At 33.7% G+C, this 20,387-nt stretch overlaps 3 protein-coding genes across 6 annotated transcripts; all 3 read left to right on the top strand.

Moving 5' to 3' along the window:
- The first annotated feature begins 1,846 nt into the window (after positions 1-1,846).
- Positions 1,847-3,025, top strand: LOC118049352 (non-specific lipid transfer protein GPI-anchored 15-like). Its single transcript, XM_035059334.2, has 3 exons — positions 1,847-2,292; positions 2,388-2,504; positions 2,692-3,025. The coding sequence occupies exons 1-3, from the start codon at positions 1,974-1,976 to the stop codon at positions 2,817-2,819; spliced, it is 564 nt and encodes a 187-aa protein (XP_034915225.1). The 5' UTR covers positions 1,847-1,973; the 3' UTR covers positions 2,820-3,025.
- Positions 3,026-3,436: 411 nt separating this feature from the next.
- Positions 3,437-4,775, top strand: LOC118049353 (non-specific lipid transfer protein GPI-anchored 5-like). Its single transcript, XM_035059335.2, has 3 exons — positions 3,437-4,171; positions 4,256-4,306; positions 4,466-4,775. Exons 1-3 carry the CDS (start codon positions 3,853-3,855, stop codon positions 4,594-4,596), a joined length of 501 nt encoding a protein of 166 aa, XP_034915226.1. The 5' UTR covers positions 3,437-3,852; the 3' UTR covers positions 4,597-4,775.
- Positions 4,776-7,599: 2,824 nt separating this feature from the next.
- LOC118049354 (F-box/kelch-repeat protein SKIP30) lies at positions 7,600-10,907 on the top strand. Of its 4 annotated transcripts, none has more exons than XM_073407700.1 (2): positions 7,600-7,872; positions 7,947-10,907. In XM_073407700.1, exon 2 carries the CDS (start codon positions 9,562-9,564, stop codon positions 10,597-10,599), a length of 1,038 nt encoding a protein of 345 aa, XP_073263801.1. In that variant the 5' UTR covers positions 7,600-7,872; positions 7,947-9,561; the 3' UTR covers positions 10,600-10,907. The 4 variants fall into 4 exon arrangements, with proteins under 4 accessions (XP_073263801.1, XP_034915229.1, XP_034915228.1 ...); XM_035059338.2 differs by having other exon boundaries at positions 8,996-10,907; XM_035059337.2 differs by having other exon boundaries at positions 9,480-10,907.
- Positions 10,908-20,387: the final 9,480 nt, after the last annotated feature.

Here is a 20,387-nt window from a genome sequence, read left to right on the forward strand (position 1 = left end):
ATAAATTTATCATGATTTCTATAGTGTTTTATATGTGTTTTTAATTAAAAAAATCATCATAATAGTTAGAATCATAGTTTTTAAACTCGGCCTGGTTCAAGGCCCGGATTTCAGGTTTTAACCGAGTCACCAGGTCAGCCAGGTCAATCTTTATTTAAAAAAAAATTCAAAATGACATCGTTTTAGTAAAAAAAAAAAACAAAAATCAACAATCAAATTTTTAACTAGGTCACCGGATTGGCCAGGTCACATCAAATCATAATTTTTTCTATTTTTTCATTAACTCCGTCTAATCTCAGGTCGATCTGTCAAGTCGAATTTAGGTGAGAATGGATAAATCAGATGGCTATCATTTGCCATGAGAGGCGCGTGTACATGACAAAATGTGGGATTAACGAGTCCAATTACAAAGAAGAAAAATTAAAAGCCTAATCAGCAGGCATGACAAGACAGGCCCGCCGCGTGGGCATGACAAAATGTGCCAGAAGTCTTGGTACCACCTAACCTTTTCTTTTTGTTCTTCTTATGAACAGTACTACGAACATGACATGAATATACCACCAATCTACTATGTTTCTATGTAAGCTGACTCTATCGTCCTTACCTCTACACAAGCTCATGTGAGAGGTTCTAATTTTTCAGAACTTATTCTTTTCATCAACATTTCTACTTCTAGTTATAAAATTAATTGAAATACACACAAACTTACTTTAATATTTATGTTAATATAAAAAAAAACATTCCACCACCATTTTGTAGCATTCACTATCTGCTGCACATGTATACACCAAGCTCCCTTTAGCCCCTTGAAACTTTTTTCTTCACCATTGAAGGGTCTTCGAACCTTTAAGGGGACTTATTATGCCAGTTTCCAGTCACTGCAATCACTCCACACCTCATAATATCAGCCACCAGCTCATCTTCAACATGAAATCTTATCTATCTCAGAGGATTTCCAACCTCATCCTTGTGCATTTGTAACATGTACAATTTGCCAGATCAAATTATAACGTCGATGAAGTTCTTTCCTCCAAATTCTGAACCAGCCACGTTTTGTTCCTCATATTTTGGATCATACTTGAGGAAGAAATTGAAGAGTCATACCCACGGGTTATATGCGTATGATTTATTTACAACCTTTTCAAGTTTGATTAGTTTTTCGAGATGAGTTACGAATGTTTCCTTGGGTGAAAATACATAAGAACCCAAGTTCTTGGACATTGGTTTCAACAGTACTTGATGGTCTTCAATTTATATGCTTATGGACCAGCAACCTGATCCTATGATCAGTTTGCGTTGCTTAGTGGATTTTTTTCTAAATTTCTCGGGGGCTTTCAGCTACATGTAAACAATATTGGAGCAAGTGTGACCTTCTTCAGCTCCCATCTGATCGGATGCACAGCACATATTGTGTTCTTGATCTTTCGTACAATGTAGCCTGAGCCTCGTATTCAAAGCTGGTAGTTTAAAAGCTCCACGGCTCCCAAAATTATCCAGAAATATGAAAAATTGCTGGTCTCGAATCTAATTAGACAACAGTAAGTAACAATCACGAGTTCAAAAATAGTTGGCCAGCCAACCATCATACACTTAACTCCATTGACACATCAACGCATCATCACTGGTGTCTGATAACAAAGTATGGTTGTTAAAACAAATAAACAAGATAATTCGGAAAATTTCCACCAAAATTTCTATAGTAAGGAACTTAGCTTTCGAGTAGCAAGAATGGTTGAGCTTCTTGCAAAATTTCTACCAAATGCACCCCAATTTAGTAAAAGTTGGCCATCCATACATAACTACAATATTCTGTTCCACACTAGCCTCGGACTATAAATCCACTCCTGAACTCAGTCTCTTCAAACCACAGAACTGAGCTCCTGTGTGTAAACTTCCCCCGGCTAGACATATAAAGATCCTATTCTCCTCAAATTTCTAGCTTCCTTGCTTGCCACATAATTCAGCACCTCCAAATGGCTTCAAAAGGGGTTCAGTTAAGTCTAATGCTAGTCCTTTCAATGATGCTTTGTCATGGAGCCACAGCTCAATCAGGCTGCACCACCGCCCTCATGGGCCTAGCACCATGCCTGAACTATGTTACAGGAAATTCCTCGACTCCATCATCTTCCTGCTGCTCACAGCTAGCTACTGTTGTCCAATCACAGCCACAGTGTCTTTGTACATTGGTCAATGGGGGAGGATCCTCATTTGGTATTGCTATTAACCAAACCCGGGCTCTAGCACTCCCTGGAGCTTGTAATGTGAAAACACCACCAGTTAGCCAGTGCAAAGGTAGAGTGTCGACTTGCGCTTGTGCTTAATTACATCTCATATTTTATAACAAGAAGACTGGTACATTTTATTAATATTTGGTAATGTTTAATCAGCTGCTAATGTTCCGGCAACTTCACCAGCAAGTTCTCCAGTGCTGAGTCCTCCAGCAGATTCTTCAGATGCAACACCCGAAGCTCCCACTACAGTAACAACACCAAGCATTCCAGCAGGTCAATAACATTTCAGGAATTAGAAAAATTCAAGCAGTTCTATATTTTCCCTAAACCAAAATAGGCAGGCCAGCTATAATCATCACATAGCAAAATATGTGAAAGTTTTGTAGCAAAATAAATGTCAACCTCTACTGTATACATCCTGTTTCTCTAACTTGACATGTTATTTCATTGATGACTGCAGGAAGTGGATCTAAGACAGTCCCAACATCAACAGGCACATCAGATGCGAGCATTACGAGAATGCAACTTCATCTCACAATCTTCGTATTTATCACTGCTTTATGTACCTCGGGCATCGTTAGATTCTGAGCTTTCTACCTACAAAGAATCGCCAGAGCTTGTTCTCCCAGTTTGCTATTACATTTTCACTTGTAACTATGTGGAGTTTGCATTGTTGCTGTTTTATGGTGCATCTGTTGTTTGATTGTCGAAACTTGTGAGAATGACAGGCTACCCCTGTCCTTGCATCTGAAAGTACTGAAGAAGTGAAACATGAAATTTTTTACAGCTTACAAGATACAGTGTCTAGTTATCTGAAATTGAGAAGCTACAAAACTGTTGAGATACAACTAAATATTTATGGATTAGCAGACAATGAAACTAATTACAGAAACTGCTAATTGCTAGAAGAACAGAGTTAAACATTGCTAAAAAAAAGAGAGAGAGCATGTCAGATTCAATGATCGGGTGTTTTGTCTTACAAATTTTACTACAACAAATTAGTATACTCAAGTTATATTGCCTTAAAGCGTATTTGAAATTCAAGTTACCATACAAATTGCAGAAAATTTATCCTGGTTAATTAATGTAAATAGCTTAGGCATTTGAATAGGAGGATTTTCTAAAATATAAACATTCAGTTCTTAAGATAGAAAATTAAAAGCTATCCAAAATCATCCTTTCACCATTTATCCATTCATCCATTAGCCATCCATTGAAACTGATCAACTAGTGAACACACGAGCTCTTCAGCGTCTATATTTTGACCATGGGTGGCTTAGTGGACACTAAACCATTAAAGTACACATACGAGCTCTTCAGCATCTATATCTGATTTATGTGGTGTAGATTCTTCAATGAAAAGCAAGCTGAGCGAACCAGAGAGAGACACTAGTTCAACTTTATTAAAATAAAGGGAAATGTAGGAGAGTTGTTTACCAAAGATTCTGTTATAAAGTAGGAAAAGTTGGCACACCATATTAGCCAGCTGCCAACCTTTTGTTCGCAGTCTTCCCCTTTATAAATCAACCACAGACTTTCCATCCCCTACAAGCCAAAGAAAACATTCTTCTCCCTGCATTTCTAAATCATTGTTGCCAAGAACTTTCATAGAATTGACCCAATGGCAGTGAGAGTGATGGAGGTTATGCTTGCTATAGCCCTCATCGGAACTTTGTGTGCAGGAGCCAAGGCGCAATCGTCTTGCACCAATGTGATCATAAGCATGTCCCCATGTTTGAACTACATAACAGGAAACTCATCGACCCCGTCTTCATCATGTTGTACACAGCTTGCTAGTGCTGTCAAGTCGCAGCCTCAATGTCTGTGTGAGGTCGTTAATGGCGGTGCCTCCTCACTTGGAGTCAATGTTAATCAGACTCAGGCTCTGGCCCTCCCTGGTGCTTGCAATGTTCAAACTCCCTCTATTGGCCGCTGTAATGGTAACCAATTGCAAGCAATCCAAGCTCTAATATCATTTCCTTTCAATGCAAATAGCTAATTCATTTTATCATCTGCTCGAACAGCCTCTTCGCCCACAGATTCTCCATCAGGAACACCAAATTCTCCTCCTACAGGTACAAGATTCAATCAAGTTTTCCAATTATGTTAACAAATCTCCAATTTGCGATTCGAATTTACTCTCAACATAGTTCTATCTTATTTTTTGGTACTTCTAGTATCAGGACCACCGGACAAGAGTCCATTTTTTATACTTTTTTGCGTGTTGAGTGCAGGAAGTGGATCTAAGACAGAACCATCATCGGATAATGGAACATCAGATGCAAACTCTACGAAGTTGACAATGTCTCGACTCTTCTTCCTGCTCTTCATCACGTCATATGCTTCGACCCTGGTCACCATATAATCTCTTGCTACCATTAGTACTGTTACAGCTGTAACATGGGAGTCCGAATATTCGTTTTCTTTTGGCATGACAGAGTCGTGCGCATGTAAGATATAGCATAATTCTTTTGAGGGTGCATTTTTTGAGTTGATCATATGTATACTCCTATTACCAATAAATAAAAGATTCTTGGTTTTTCATACTGCTCTGGAGATTAATTAGAGGCAAAATTTGCTTACTGAAGTCGGTGTCGCATACATTCGACGCAACGCTTCAAGTAATTGAATCAAAGTAATATTTGTTTGTTTTTGTAATGGAAAAGTACTTTTAAAGAAATTTTTTTTTTATTTCAAATTATTTTTTTTTTATATTCATATTATTTTGATGTGCTATGTAAAAAATAATTTTTTTAAAATAAAAAAAAATATTATTTTAATATATTTTTAAATAAAAAAATATTTTAAAAAACAATCAATCATATTCTCAAATATTTCAAAGTGTCTTTATTGATATCAAAATTAAAATTTAGGTAGTGTGAAATAAATTTTTCATTAGTATTTGATATAAATAGAAAATTAAAGTTGAAGTTACTTATCATTTGATACCTTATTCGTTTGGATTAGATCATTTATATTAATTGAAAATAACATTACAATTTGTATGATAGATATGATAAAAATTCAAATTAAATAAAAAGTAATATGAACATAAAAGAAGATGAGGTTAGGATTTCATTGATCATTTTATTTTAAAGTTGTTTCTTAAATATAAATACAAAAAAATTATATATAGATTAAATTAAAAATATTATTTCACCTTTAATAAATAAAATAAAATAAAATAAATATACTTTTTAACAACTCATAAAAATATCAAGCAAAAAAATATTTACAATTAACAAGAAGCAAATTATGAAGCAAAAAATATTAAGATATGTTTGACTAATCAACCATAAGCGTGTTCCAGTAAATCTGTTACAGTGAAAGTACTGAACCAACGACAATCATTTGGCCAGAGGAGTGTCCGTTAAATTACCGACTTCAGAATTTGGATGGCGGGTCATTTTGGTCATTCAAGCAACAAAAGATATATATATATATATATATATATATATATATATATATATATATATATATATAGCCGTGTCACTAGACTAATTGGTGTGCCAAACATAATTTTAAACATGGCCCAGTGGGTTAACTACCAAAATTCATAATTCAAAACTTTAACTCAGATCTAAATTAGTTTTAATTTAAATTAGTTTTAATTTAAATTAATTTTAATGTTAGCTTGGTAAAATTTAATTAGATCATAATAAAAAAAATAATAAAAAATAATATTATTTAAAAAAAGTAATAGACTCAACTCATAAATTAATTCAATAGTCTAAATTTTTTTTTATATGAATTGCCTTTTGATATTATGATGCAGTTTTTTTAATGTATTAAAATATTTTATTTTTATATAGATCATTATAAAATATTAAAAAATATCAATTTAATTTTTTTAAGTTAAAAAATAATTTTAAAATAAAATAAAATAATTTTAACCACAACAATAAACTATTGAGCCGACAGCACCTTCCTTTTCTTGTAGTTTTTATTTTTTTTATTTATTTCGATACAATGATGTGATGTTTCTTTATTTTTTTCTCTCAAAGCACTCTTTTATTTCAATTCGGAGGAGGACTTAACGCTTAAGTTTCTTGGGACCGTCACAAATGACTTTACAATTGAATTAACCGGCGCCTGAACCTCCAGAAGCGCATGCACTTCGAACAATCAGCACTGTTTTTTTTTTTTTTTTTTTTCTCATGCATTAAAAAATTCTAACGAGGAAGTCAAAGCGCGGTGCCTTGCTGAGACCTCCAATCACTCACAGGTCCTCGGCAACTCCATTTTTCATCGGGAAAGTTACGCTGTAACATAACAAGATGTTGACGTAATTTTTTTTCTTTTCCTACTTTTTTCTGGACAATTTACTTTCTCTAGAATCTAGATGACTGTTTACGTAAGTAACCATATAATCCATGTCCCACAGAAGATAAATCAAAAGCCAAGATTATTTCTTCTGCCCCTGCCGTCAAATTTCAACAGGGAAATGGTTAGCTGGGAAATAATTTAAAAAAAAAAGAAAAAAAAAAAAGATATGTGATCCTGCCAAGATTATTTCTCCGCGTTTGCCTTCGCCAAATGTATGTTTGTTTAAAAAATGTGTGCTTCACACTTCATGAGAAAACATGTAATGTGATGCACCTGGTGAAAAATTTCATCAGCATGCATTACATGTTTTTCATGATGTGCGCCCTCACCTCGCAACTCACAACCAACTAGTGGTTGTTTAAAATATTTTTTATTTAAAAATATATTAAAATAAATATTTTTAATATAAAAACAACAAAATAACGTGAAAACACCGCATTTTCAAATGCCATAAAAGAAATTGGGGACCAGCTAGCTGCGACCTGCAAGAACCAGGTCCTTGACACTGCCTTGGGTCAGTTCTGCTGGGCCGGTAAATTTAATGCTCTTTTACATTATAAAAATGTCATTGAATACATGATCCGAAGCAACCCTTTTGGTTTTCATCTGTGGCTATAACCCCTGTGAATTTCAGAAAATAATTTACCTTTAAGAAATTGGATAGAAACCATAAATAAATTCTTATTTTTCTATGACAAGATCTAAAAAAAGAAGAAGAAGAAGAAATGGTTAGCAATCACCTAAGATCCATTTCAATGCGTGTTAATTATCTTATTTGATAATCTAAAGTCGCACGATAGACTAATACCAGAGATGTGATGAGTTGCTGCAAACAACTTGTCAAAGCCTTGACAAACAAGTTAAGAGAGGGCCCGAGGTGGGAACACTAATCATAATTAAGCTTCTTAAACCAAAGATCAACAAAATAAAAACAAACACATTTTCTTGGCGCATTTCAACCACGTGCCATGAACGTGTTGGCCAAAGATTGCTGTTTAATTTTAATTAATAAAAATGGCATTGCAGTGAAGGGAGAAAGAAATGGACTTTGAAATATCCACAAAGGCCTGTGTTCTGGTTTAGACTTTAGGGTAAGCAAGAATTAAAAAAAAGACTTGAAAATAAACATATAAATAAATAAATAAAACGCTAAAGAAAATCACAAAAAGGCCCATCAAGAACTGTGTGTTCTTTTCTTTCTTTCTTTCAGTTTTAGCTGTGAAAGTCTCTTGCAGGCAAACTTACGCTACTTTTGATTCCTCTGTGTGTCTGTAGAAATCTAAGCAACAGAACACCGAATCTTATTGGGTTTCAGGTAAAGCACGTTGTCTTTCTATTGTGCAAGCGGAAGTAAGGAAATTAACTCATTTTTTGCTTTTTTTGAGACAGAATTTGACGGTGATTTGCTGAAATTTTTATTTGATTTTGAAATTAATGAATACCCATTATTGTTTATGGTGAACTGGAAGTGGGTTTGGCGTTTGAAGGGAAGAACGTTCTGTCTGGTTATTTTTGGGTTATATTACTTGTTTCTGAGGCCGAATTTAGCGCCTTTGTATTTTGATTTTCTTTGTCTTGCATTTAATTGGTCGATGAATTTTAGTAGACCTTGGCATAAATTCGATACAAGTGTGCTTGGCTTTGATGTCGAATTTATTATTTATTTTTTTCAGAAACTATAGGTGAGATTGCGAGTTGCATTGGTTCTTGTGTTGGATATTCATAAATGTGTGTGAGGTATAACTAGAACTAAGAAGGGTTTGGATGGTGATTTGCATGTCTTAAGATATTTGGGGTTCAGCATTTATTAATTAAGAGGACTTTGAGCTTTCTTCTATGGGATTTTTTAGTTTATGTTCCAAGGTTTTAGGACTTTGAGAATTTATTAATTTATGTTTAGCTATTAAACTCTTAGATGCAGGCACGTGAAATGAGATTTGTGGTATTCGATGTTCCATATCCTCCTTCCACAAAATTGTTATCTCTAATGCTTCTATGATTACATGTGTTAAGTTAGTTTGTGTGTGGAATCGAATAAATTATGAATTTATGGTGCATTTCACTGAATCTGCTCAAGAATATGGAGAAAATTGCAAAACCAGATTGCTTATCACTGTTCAATTTGTGACTGTGACATGTGAAAGTGAAAACATGTGGTCATATTCTGTCATCGATTAAAGTTCACTGACTTGTCTCTTTATCAGGGAAGATGTCTAACAATCTTAGTGTGAATGTGGTATGATCTTGGTGATCCATGGAATGAAATTGCTTATGATGATTTAGCTTCTTGCCTTGGGCGTTCTTTTATCTGTTTCTTCCTTTGTGTAATGCTTGTTGGATGTTAATTGACTTGGATAAAGCTGATATAGAGTATTGATCCTTTGATAATACCTTTAGTTACTTATTGCAGGCAATTTGTGTTTTTTTTTTTTTTCCAGACAGTGTTTATATGTAGGATCAGGTCCGTCTCAATGTCGTCATTAGAGCATCAAATGTCCTGCCTAGATACTTGTTTCTTAGACAATTTTTCTTATCTGGGATTATCAGTTTCTTTTAAAGATGATATAGCTACCTGGAAACAAATAATTGCTTCTAGATTTTGACTCAAGGTGTTAGTAGACACTGATTTACAATTTTGCATACCAAAACAAGTGATTGAACGTAGCCCTATTTAATCTTTATGTTCTGGATTTCTTTTCCTTTTTTTTCCAATATAATTCTGTCGCCATTCTGTTTGATGGTGGTGGTGGCTATTTAAAGGATGAGTTTTCTCTTCCAGGTGCTTTAGAGTGCAGTGAAAAGACAACTGTAATAATTTTATTTTCATCAAAACTTGGATGCACCTTTATTAGTACATTGATTTTGAAATTGCAGAACCATGAATTGATTCATATAACCATGTCCATGCCTTTTTCTTGTCAGATAGCTTTTGCATTGCTGTCATCGGTATAGTAAAAAATCAGCAGTGAAGAAATTATATGAAACTGATGCAACAGTGGTTAGTATGTCTGAACTGATTGAAGGTCTTCCAGACGCTGTTGCCATCAGGTGCATTGCACGGGTTCCCTTTTACCTCCATCCCAAGTTAGAGGTTGTTTCTCGTTCATGGCAAGCTGCTGTGCGCAGCACTGAGCTGTTTAAAGCCCGGCAGGAGGTTGGTTCAGCTGAGGATCTGCTATGTGTGTGTGCCTTCGATCCTGAGAATTTGTGGCAGCTTTATGACCCTCTCCGAGACCTTTGGATTACCCTTCCTATTCTCCCTTCTAAGATCAGGCACCTTGCGCACTTTGGTGTTGTCTGTAGTGCAGGAAAGCTATTTGTGCTTGGAGGTGGTAGTGATGCTGTTGACCCATTAACTGGTGATCAAGATGGAAGCTTTGCAACAAATGAAGTCTGGTCATATGATCCTGTATTACGAGAATGGGCAGCACGTGCATCTATGCTGGTGCCCCGAGCAATGTTTGCATGCTGTGCTTTGAATGGAAAAATTGTTGTTGCTGGTGGTTTCACCAGCTGCCAGAAATCAATTTCTCAAGCAGAAATATATGATCCGGAGAAGGATGTTTGGATCCGGATACCTGATCTCCATCGAACTCACAATTCTGCATGCTCTGGAGTAGTTATCGGGGGGAAGTTGCATGTCTTGCATAGGGGCTTGTCAACAGTACAAGTTTTGGACAGTATAGGTTCTGGGTGGACCGTTGAGGATTATGGTTGGCTCCAAGGTCCAATAGCAGTTGTTCATGATGCTCTTTATGTGATGAGCCATGGTCTAATTGTCAAGCAGGAAGGAAAAACCAGGAAAGTGGTAGTTTCAGCATCTGAATTCCGGAAAAGGATTGGATTTGCAATGACAGGGTTAGGAGATGAGATGTATGTGATTGGAGGGGTGATTGGCCCTGATCGATGGAATTGGGATATCAAGCCAGTGTCTGATGTTGATATCTTGACAGTTGGGGGTGAAAGACCAACATGGCGCCAGGCAACTCCAATGACACAGTGCCGAGGAACGATCCGTGGTTGTGCACAGCTGAGAATTTAACCCCGTTTGTTCTTGTTGTTTCGTTGATGTGAAAAGAGTGCTCTTGTTAAGGCATCGGTTCCCTCCTATTGGAGACAAGGAATGTAAATCTTTCACTGGCTATCCCGTTTTATCCGTGAGCCATAATCTTTGCCTCTGTTTTCTGTTAACATAGGAGTTTTTGAGGGAAACTTCCATTTGGAAGGCAAAGCTGAATGTATTGAGTCAGTTTTAACAGCAGCAGTGGTACATGAAATTTGTTTAGGAGCAGGACGCATGACAATTAACGAACCATTTGCTCTTTTTAATCTGCACAAATTGTATCTGCTGGTTTCTTGTTATTCTTTCCACTCCATGATATTCCTGTAGATGAAAATCTGTGCTCATTGAGTAGCTCTTCCTCTTAAATTTCCTAGGCTCGAGCGCAGTAGTGCCCCCATGATCTGAAAAGTAAAACCCTCCTCCATTGTCGATGGGTTGATTTGCTAACTTGTGTTGTGCTTAAAAGTTATCTCTGACTATACGTTATCTGATGCAATTACGGTGCGCATGACAGGACAAGTCAAACCTGGCATCAAGGGGTAATAAATCGTTGAAATCTGGATAGGCCCAATACATAAAACAAATATGCTTCGGTGAGCACGCATACTTTTTTCTCAGGCCCATACAGTTAAACCCTGAAAGGTGAAACCTTATCAGCAACAACGGTTTAACAGGAGCAAAAATGGAGGACACTCAAGTTGGAGGAGGAGAAAACAATGGAGACGTAGAGGTAGCTCCGGCCCTAATTTCAGTTCAGCCGTCCCAGGATTCCGTGGCTGTCGCAGTCGGGTCAGACCTGCGCGACCTCGACTTCCGGTAAGAAATCATCACGACAATTCTGCATGATTTGACCCAATCAGAATTCACAGTCGCAAAATGAAATATTTGGAATTTAACTCATTGGTGGGGTTACATTGGTGGATGAAACTGGAGAGGCATTTCATAAGGATTCTATAATTGGAAGCTGTTTGTATCAGTTGGTGATGGTAAACTTGTCACTATTTGGCCAACTGGTTCTTGGCGCTGCATTACTTCCGCGTAAGTTATTTTATTCTTTGAAGTTTATGTTTTCTAGACCTTGATATGGGATATTTCTTGGGTGGGTTTCCTCCTGAATAATGCAGGAGTAAAATCTGATGCTTGTCGTGGCTGAAACTTGGGAATTATTTCTTGCGGCGTTTGCTGGATACTTGTGTTTGGAACGGGTGCTCTGAGAAGACAGTGAGTGCAGTTGCCATTTATGATGGAATGCATGCTTGTTTTGCTGACAAATTCGGAGCTGTTGGGAGGTGGATCTGCATGGACTTGATGGAAACGAGTCATTGGAAGATCCAGAGTTTGAATCCACAGAGAAATGTTCATATCAAGATTTCTGCTACTCGTGGGCTCGGACCCAGCTCGGTATTCAAGTGTTATATGGCAATCGCAATTGTAGTGTAGACAGCAAACCACGTGCAATATAGAGTTGATTCTACGGCCCACACAACATTCCGAGCTTCTCAGGTGTCTCTTGTCGTGATAACATGCCATCTTTACGTTATCACCTAGCAAGTGAACTGTGAAATTCTCCAGGCCTGTCTCGAATCTCACGGGCTAGGAGTCGTTTGGGTTGTAATTTAACCGACTGTTCTCTTGCAGGAAAGGGACTATCAAGGGTGGGGTTGGTAGAAGAGAGACCGTAATAAAAAAAACATCATGCTGTGACCTGATCGAGAATTCAGGAAAAATATATTTAAAATTTTTAAATTTTAAAAATAACACAATTATATAATTCAGGTCTTTTAAATTTTTTTTTAAAAAATAAATTTTTATTATTTCAGTCCTTAGTTAGAGAAAACAAAGAAAAATTAGTTGCTAGATTCCAACGATAAGAGAGAAAATTATCATTCAAGGCATCCCTAACTACTAAAATAGATTTTTTTTGTATTCACAGGTTTTACAAGACAAGAGGGGTTTGAAGGTAGTTGTTTAGAGTCTCAGTGCTTCCTGAAAAAATAGATTTAAGTCGGGAACGACAAATCTAACTCATTTTGATTTTGGATTTTTAGACCTTTTTCCGAGTATTTTTGAGTTGGTGGGTTGGTTTATGAGTGTTTCAAGGGTGTTGGTGAAGAATTTTGGGGTTGAAATAACTTCAAAAATAGGCTTTTAAACAAAACGAGAGGCTGCTCTAATTTTTCGGGCGCTATAGTGGTCAAATAATTTAATACATGTTTGTTTTTATTATCGTTTTATTGAATAAAAAAATTATTTTGATTAACAAGATTTAGCAAACACAACCAAATAATATATCACTGGTTAAAGAGAGAAGAAAGAGATAGGTCGCTAGATTCTAGCAATGAGAGAGAAAATCATCATTAAAGCCATCCCTGACCACTAGAATAAGTTTTTTTTTGTGTTCAAGGGTTTCATAAGATAATAAAAGCTTGATGGTGGATGTTTAAAGTCTCATTGTTTTTTAAAAAATGAGAAAATGAGTTTAATATGTTTTGACTTTGAATTGATGATTTTATCTATTTATTATTATACATAGTTCTTGATTTATTATATTACATGTATATATAAATTTCTTGACTTGCTTTTTAAATTTTTTAAAATTACAGAAATGTATCAAAAAGGACCTATATATATTTATTTTTACAAGAGATAAAGATATATGACATGTGGCAGAGCTACATTTCTTCTATATTGTCTAACTCTATCACGGGAATTCATGATTTTTACATGGAAAAAAAGAATAAATCGCTTGAATTTGTTGCTGATATCAAATTTTGATAATGAAAACTAATTAAAGGATCTGATTAAGAAATCAAGTGATAAATTAGGGTCTAATTAAGAAAAAAAAGGTTAGAAAACTGATATGATTCAAGTAAGGTAAAATGTGAATTTTAATATAAATCATGTAATTATCCAGTTTTAAAGCAATAAATATAATTTTTAATTTAACTGTGGATTGTAATTTTAACTCAAAATAAAAAATATATATATATTAAAAAACTGTATATAAAATTACAGCTTTATCTAACAGTTAAATTACAAATTATGACTGACACAGTTACATATTTTACATAAAAAATCAAATTTAATCCTACTTGGATGTATCATAGAGACGTGGATGATGTTGTCATGAAAATTGGGAACTTTTTTTTAAGTTCTTCCGATTTCCTTTTTCACGTACAGAACCAACGATGATTAGATTTGCTTTTGTCTGGCATACAAAATCGTGCTCCGTCAGGGGTTGGCTTTCGACAATAGTAGTGGTTAGGTAAATCCAGTCCCTAGTTAAAGCAAATAAATTACGAGGAAATTGCCTTGTCTAATTTTTAAACGGAGGGAAACGATTATTTTTTTAGTGTATTTTTTTTATTATTAAAATAAAAAATTATTAAAAAAAAACTTTTAAAATATAAAAGAAAATCGTTTGTAATTCTCATCTTACTTATCTTTTATATTCTTAGTATATGTTTAAGAATGTAATTGTAGTTGTTTTTTAAAGTGTTTTTTATTTAGAATTGTATCAAGATATTATTTTTTTATTTTTAAAAAATTATTTTTGATATTACCACATCAAAATAATTAAAAAAATATTTTTAAAAAAATTTAATTATAAAAAAAAATTAAAAAGTTTTAGAATAGCGAAGTAAGAACTTAATGCGGGTGTTACAATGATCCACGACTTGAATGTCCCATCGAGTTCACCGCATAAACGGTCCTGTACTCAAGTCCTGATCGCTTGTCTTTTCCTCCCACCTTGAAAATACCAATCTTTTCACCTCCTTTTCGATGGTCAAAAGATGGTTTATCCTCATCCTATCACAATGTCACATTATCAAGGCGGCGGCTTTTCTGGGGTTTTTGTTCTCTTCGCCATGCCACTTGGCATGTCCTCAGAGCACACGATCAAGGAGATGTAACTCCACTTCTACCATAAACAGACAAAACACTCCATTTTTTTTCACTTCATCCTACCTGGTGCCTGGCCAGATCGCTCTCATCTTATCTCTTCGATTGAAAATTGAAGCTCGGAGAGAGATGGGGATGCCCACGATGCCTCGGTCAATAGACCGAGTTGGCAATACAAACTTGCCGAAACAGAGAAGTACATATTGTCTGGCAATCTATTATTTGTTTGAATTATGCACATTTGACACTTAACTCCACGACAGAGACCTCCACTTGGTCGGTAATGATAGTGGGGTCGTTTGGCCCAAGGAAGAAGACAAGTAAATCGGACCCTTCAATAATTCATCTCCCAGTGTGGTAGTGCCACCTGTCCCTAAACTATGAGCTACTTTCTTCCTTGCCTGGGTGATTGGCTAGTTGAAAAGAAAGCTCACTAGGCAAATGCGGCAAGAGGTCTATGGGCATGGCTGATGGCAGCACGTCGAAGAAATTCGTTTCTTAATTAAAGTCGTGGAAGAGACTCTATCTCTGATTAGTTAGAAGGGTGACCGTGTCTTTAATCAAGCAAAAAAGAGGCATCTTTGTGAAAATTAAGAAATGAATTTATGCCGAAGACTGTGTCTTTAGTCAAGCCAAAAAGAGCCATCTTTGTGAAAAGTGCCTTTTTTTTTTATGATTTATGTTGCTATTTATTGCACACCAGTTTAAGTTACATAATAAGCTTCACAATTTTTATAGCCACTTAAAAATTATATAGTTAAAATTAATCATATAAATTAATTTGAACATTCACGTTAACTAAAAAAACGAATTTATGCCTTAAAATGACATGATGAATCCTTTTACGGAATTCAAGTTAGATAGATGCCATAATGCTCTAAAAAGACGTGTGAATAAATCAAATCGTAACGTACAAGGTTACACAACTTTTTAGTTTAAAGTTTTCACTATAAAGATTCCTTTTTATCGAATTAAAGGAATACTCAGCCATTTTAGCTACAAGTATGTGTACATTCGACATATAAGTCTTTACAAAAAAAAAAAATCATCGTACATATATGAATTACTATATGTTTGTCACGTTTCCAAGTAGTTGAATTGTGAATAATAATAATATAGTTTTTCCTGAATAAATAATAAATTTGTCTCTGTTTGTTTACAATCAAATTATTGCACCCGGATTTGGTTGCCAAAACGATAGAGACACGACATCACTGTCTATATTAGGAGGTGGTTTTCTATCGAGTTGTGACAAATTTATTATTATAAACTTGACAGCTCAATTATAGAGCTGGCGGCTTAAGTGCGGATGAGGTGTTGGATAGAACTATAAATTAAAATTTTTAAAATATATATTTTTTATTTTTTTTTATGTATGTCTGATAATTGGGGTCTTAAAAAAAATTTCATTTCGTCTCCGAAATTTTTTGTTGAGTGAAAACAATATTTATATCATAACGTATAATTGACAAGTATATCCTACTTGTTTAACATTATTTTATATAGGAATGAGTAAATTAACTGAATTATTTAAGATATTTGTAAGAACTCACATGAAATTAATCGGATTGAATAGTTTCTTGGATTTATTGAATGATTCTGGTTCAAAATTCTCTAATAAAATTTGCATTTTAGGTTTCAAAAATCAGAATAAAAATATTGAATGAACTAAACCAAATTAAAAAACCCATTACAAATTAAAAACTCATTAAATCGAATCCTGTCAAATTGTCCAACTTAAAAACGAAACTACTCTTGATTGAATTCATTCGTGTGGTTTTGATTTGGCCTAGGTTCGGTTTATATCCAAATCAAACTGTTTGCTTTTAATTCAAGTTATCCAAGCTATGTGTCAAGGTTTATCGAACGGCTAGCAAAATAGAAACAACAAATCCACGGGAACAAAAAAACAAAAGTGCACACATCTGTGAATAGAACCTCTAGCCAGAGACCCAGCTCCCTATAATTCACATATAACAGCAGATCATAGGGAATTCTCCAGTTCGATTACCCTAAAAGAAACCACAGGGCAAGCAGTTGCTGAAGAACTGCTGGGCAAGATTGCCTTTGATTATAGCAAGGAGTTGAGCTTGAAGACAAGGCCTCGCATGAAATCAAGGCATTTTAAGGCAAAACATGCAGTCACCAGGAGCAATGGGCCACAAGGTTATTGGGCCTGTCAGTCAGTTCACAGTAATCAGTTGTGAGCGATAATAAAGAGAAAAGGACACTGCCTCTGTCAAGTGGAGCCCACCATTTGTATTGGGAGTGAGTTCGGTTCTGAGTGGAGTTAGCTGGGCCCAATGCCTTTTTTACGTTACTAAACAGCACAGAACTTTGTGGCGGTGCAGAGAAGTGGACGTCTCTATAGTCTATACTCTATAGGGACAGAACCACCCCAGAAAAAGCTCCTACCTGTACTTTCTATATGGGCCCACCACCTCTTCAACTCCACTGTAATTTATTTTTTGATGTCTTTATATTAAAAATATAAAAAAACATAAGAATTTAAGCTAAAACATTTTCAAATATTTTTCATACGGCATTCAGGCTGCGTAAGATAGTTATGCGGCTCTAAATCGTTTTTTTTTTTTTTTTAATTATTGCAGTAATTAAAAATTTTAATAGAAAAACATCATTTAAAAAAGTTTTAATAAAATAACGAAACTTTCTATCGAACTTGATAAACATAGCTTTTATTAAATATAGTGTTTCTAAAAAACAACATATAGTAAATTTCCATCCCTGGTTTATCTCCTCACTTACAAGATTGTCATTTCCTCGCCTTAATTTAATCAATGTTGTAGTTTAAAATTATGATATGAATTAAATTTTTATTAATGTCACAAATTAGAATTATGATTTTTAAAAGTGTATTTTTACATAATTGTTTTTTATCATTTTGTTAATTCACTTATTTTTTTTATGTCATATGTTAATTGCCTAATTTATCCCTCCAAATAATGGTTTGATGTTGGGACCTTTTTGTTCTTTCCTGTATGAAGAACTGGATGGTGATTTTCTGAGGATAATGATAAGAAAAAAAAACTAAAACTAATTGAAGAATATGTCGATTAATGAAAGTACTTACAGGATAAAATTTTTTAGTGGTTAAATCATAAATTGGTTAAGTGTATTTATAAATAGCTCATTTCTTCAATATTAATATAAACTTTCTTAATGAATCATCCTTGCATATATACAAAAGGTTTTTTTTTAGAGTTTTTGAGGAGCGTCTCTAATAATAAAGTTAACAACTTAATAAAGAAAAAAAAGTAATAAATACACTTAAAAAATTTTAAATTTTAAGATTTTGGTTATTCTTGTGTTGAATTTGTATAATTTGAATGAAAAACATGTATTTTACTTGGTAATTCAATGGGTATTTATAGTAATTGGACTTTATCTTCTTTATCTTTTTCTTTTTTTTTGGTGGAGAATATGAAGAATAATTTCGTAATGATTACATTTATAAGGAATAAAATATTTTTTACACAATTATTAATGAGCATCTATAAAAAAAAACATATTTTTTACAAAAATATTGAGAAGGAAAAAAAAAACTTAATGTTTTTTTTATTTTAAAAATAAATCAAGATACATCTTTTAGGAGTTGGACTCGAATAATACGCACGAACCTACTGTAAGATACTGAAAATACCAGCGCATGGCTCAAGACGCTGGAGATGCCCAGGCTCGGCTCTGGTGAAAGTTTCTTTTAAGAAAGAAAAGGAAAGATTTATCATGGATCAATATTACATCCAAGAAAATAAAAAGATCTGAGCACTTGCCTCTACGAGGTCCCATGATCATGAATGCTTCATGGACAAATACACATGGGACCAAATCGCTATGATGACGAGGTTTCACGAAGCAGGTATTATAGGGTCACATGCATGATGTTTTTGCACTTTGTTAATGTTTTATGATACAAGATATATATATATATATATATATATATATATATATATATATATATATATATATAGAAGAGCATAAAAATACCTGGTTAAGAAAATAAAAATATAAAATAATTTTTTTTTTGAATCATTTTAAAATTAATATATATATTTTCAAAACAAACATGTATTATCTATCATTACTGTTTTCATTTCTTTTGTTTCAATATAAAAATTAAATTGTATTTAAGACAACGCTTAATTAATGTTTCAAGAATAAAAATTAAAAACAATGAAGATAAAAAATATATATTTTCTGTACCTTTTATTCTGAAATAATAAAGATTTATTTCAAAATTATATTAAAAATAAATTTATTTTTTATTTTTGTTTCTCTAACCACGTGTGTGTGTGTGATTTTTACCTAACCCACCCACCATGCCAACAAAATTTGATGTAAGTGACACGAAAACTTTTGGGTTTCTTCTTCATGATTAATGGCTTATAATTCAAAAACGATGTTAAAATATTATCCACACTTGTCGTTTTATTTTGGTTAATTTAGAACGTACGCATACAGAAACCTTTGTATTGAAAAAGTGTGCGAAATGCGAAATATATATATATATATATATATATATATATATATATATATTGAACAACACAATTAAAATATCAAAGCATGGTTAAAAACAATTCCCGATTCTTGCAGATGATGTTTCGCGACAAACAAAGTTACTTCCGAGGAGCGTGGAAGTTTGTAAATATTGTTGTGGTGTTCTGTACATGTATTTTAGACTAGTTTTACACATGATGCTGAAAGATTTTGAGCAGTTAGAGAGTGTTTAGAAATGTACTCGTATTTATATTTTAAAAAATTTAATTTTAATTTTGTTATAAATTATTTTATATATATATTTTGGATCATTTTGATATATTAATTTTAAAATTATTTTTTAAAAAATAAAAAAATATTATTAATGTATTTTGATACAAAAAACATTTTAAAAAATAATTGTAACCACACTTTCAAATATATTAATTAAAAACAATGAAATTTTGAAAATCAATTTACATTTATTTTATGCTTTCCTTTAAAAAACCAAAAAAAAGGATTTTGTTTCTGTTTTCGAATTTAGTATTTAAAAAAAAATTATCAAATCACATACGAGCAGAAGAAGACAACAGACCATGAAGCAACATGTAGATACTACAAGGAAAAATGATAATGACAAGTGCATAATTCGTAGTAGAAGGTCAACATTGCTGGAAGCACTTGATTAGCAGTTATTTTATTTTATTTTATTTTTATTTAATACAATGACGTCACTGATAGTTGCCAATTCAGGGTAGAAAATAAGTTATCACAAAGGAGATGATCCAGTGGACAAGCTATGAAGATGAGACATGATGTCATTGGCGTGTTCTTCGGATGAGTGCGTTTATTTCTACATTCATGTCTGGACACGAAGCCAGAAGGCATCAGCAAGGACAAAAATTGCCATCAAGGACTAGAATCGACGGTTTCTATGCCCATCTCGATTTAAATAAAAAAAAAAACTAGCTCAGTAATTAAAAAAAAATTAACAATCTAGTGTGCTTTAAATAAAAATAACATGGCTAGCTCGTTACCAGAATCATCACAGCCCATTGTTTTTATTTCTTTATTATTTATGACTAGTTATACATGTAAAAATATAGTTTTTAGACCAGCTTAGTTTAAGATTTAGGTTTTAGATTTTTATCAGATCACTGGATCATTCAGGTTAATTTTTTTAAAAAAATTAAAAAAATATTTTAGTAAAAAAAATAAAAATCAACAAGTTACAACTAAATTTTTAACCGAGTTTTGCTGGGTCAATCCGGGTCATGTCAGGTTTTTTTTTTATTCAACTCAGCTCGATTTCAGTTTCAGATCAATCCGCTTGGTCGGGCTGAGTTTCAAAACTACATGTAAAAATATAG

The sequence above is a fragment of the Populus alba genome, chromosome 2 (assembly GCF_005239225.2).
Source record: "Populus alba chromosome 2, ASM523922v2, whole genome shotgun sequence".
NCBI classification, from domain to species: domain Eukaryota; kingdom Viridiplantae; phylum Streptophyta; class Magnoliopsida; order Malpighiales; family Salicaceae; genus Populus; species Populus alba.

Coding starts and splice junctions, on each gene's coding strand:
- LOC118049353 (XM_035059335.2), top strand. CDS start 3,853: ATGGCAGTGAGAGTGATGGAGGTTATGCTTGCTATAGCCCTCATCGGA. Junction 4,172..4,255: donor CTCTATTGGCCGCTGTAATG/GTAACCAATTGC, acceptor CTGCTCGAACAG/CCTCTTCGCCCACAGATTCT. Junction 4,307..4,465: donor ACCAAATTCTCCTCCTACAG/GTACAAGATTCA, acceptor TGTTGAGTGCAG/GAAGTGGATCTAAGACAGAA.
- LOC118049354 (XM_073407700.1), top strand. CDS start 9,562: ATGTCTGAACTGATTGAAGGTCTTCCAGACGCTGTTGCCATCAGGTGC.
- LOC118049352 (XM_035059334.2), top strand. CDS start 1,974: ATGGCTTCAAAAGGGGTTCAGTTAAGTCTAATGCTAGTCCTTTCAATG. Junction 2,293..2,387: donor ACCAGTTAGCCAGTGCAAAG/GTAGAGTGTCGA, acceptor ATGTTTAATCAG/CTGCTAATGTTCCGGCAACT. Junction 2,505..2,691: donor AACACCAAGCATTCCAGCAG/GTCAATAACATT, acceptor TGATGACTGCAG/GAAGTGGATCTAAGACAGTC.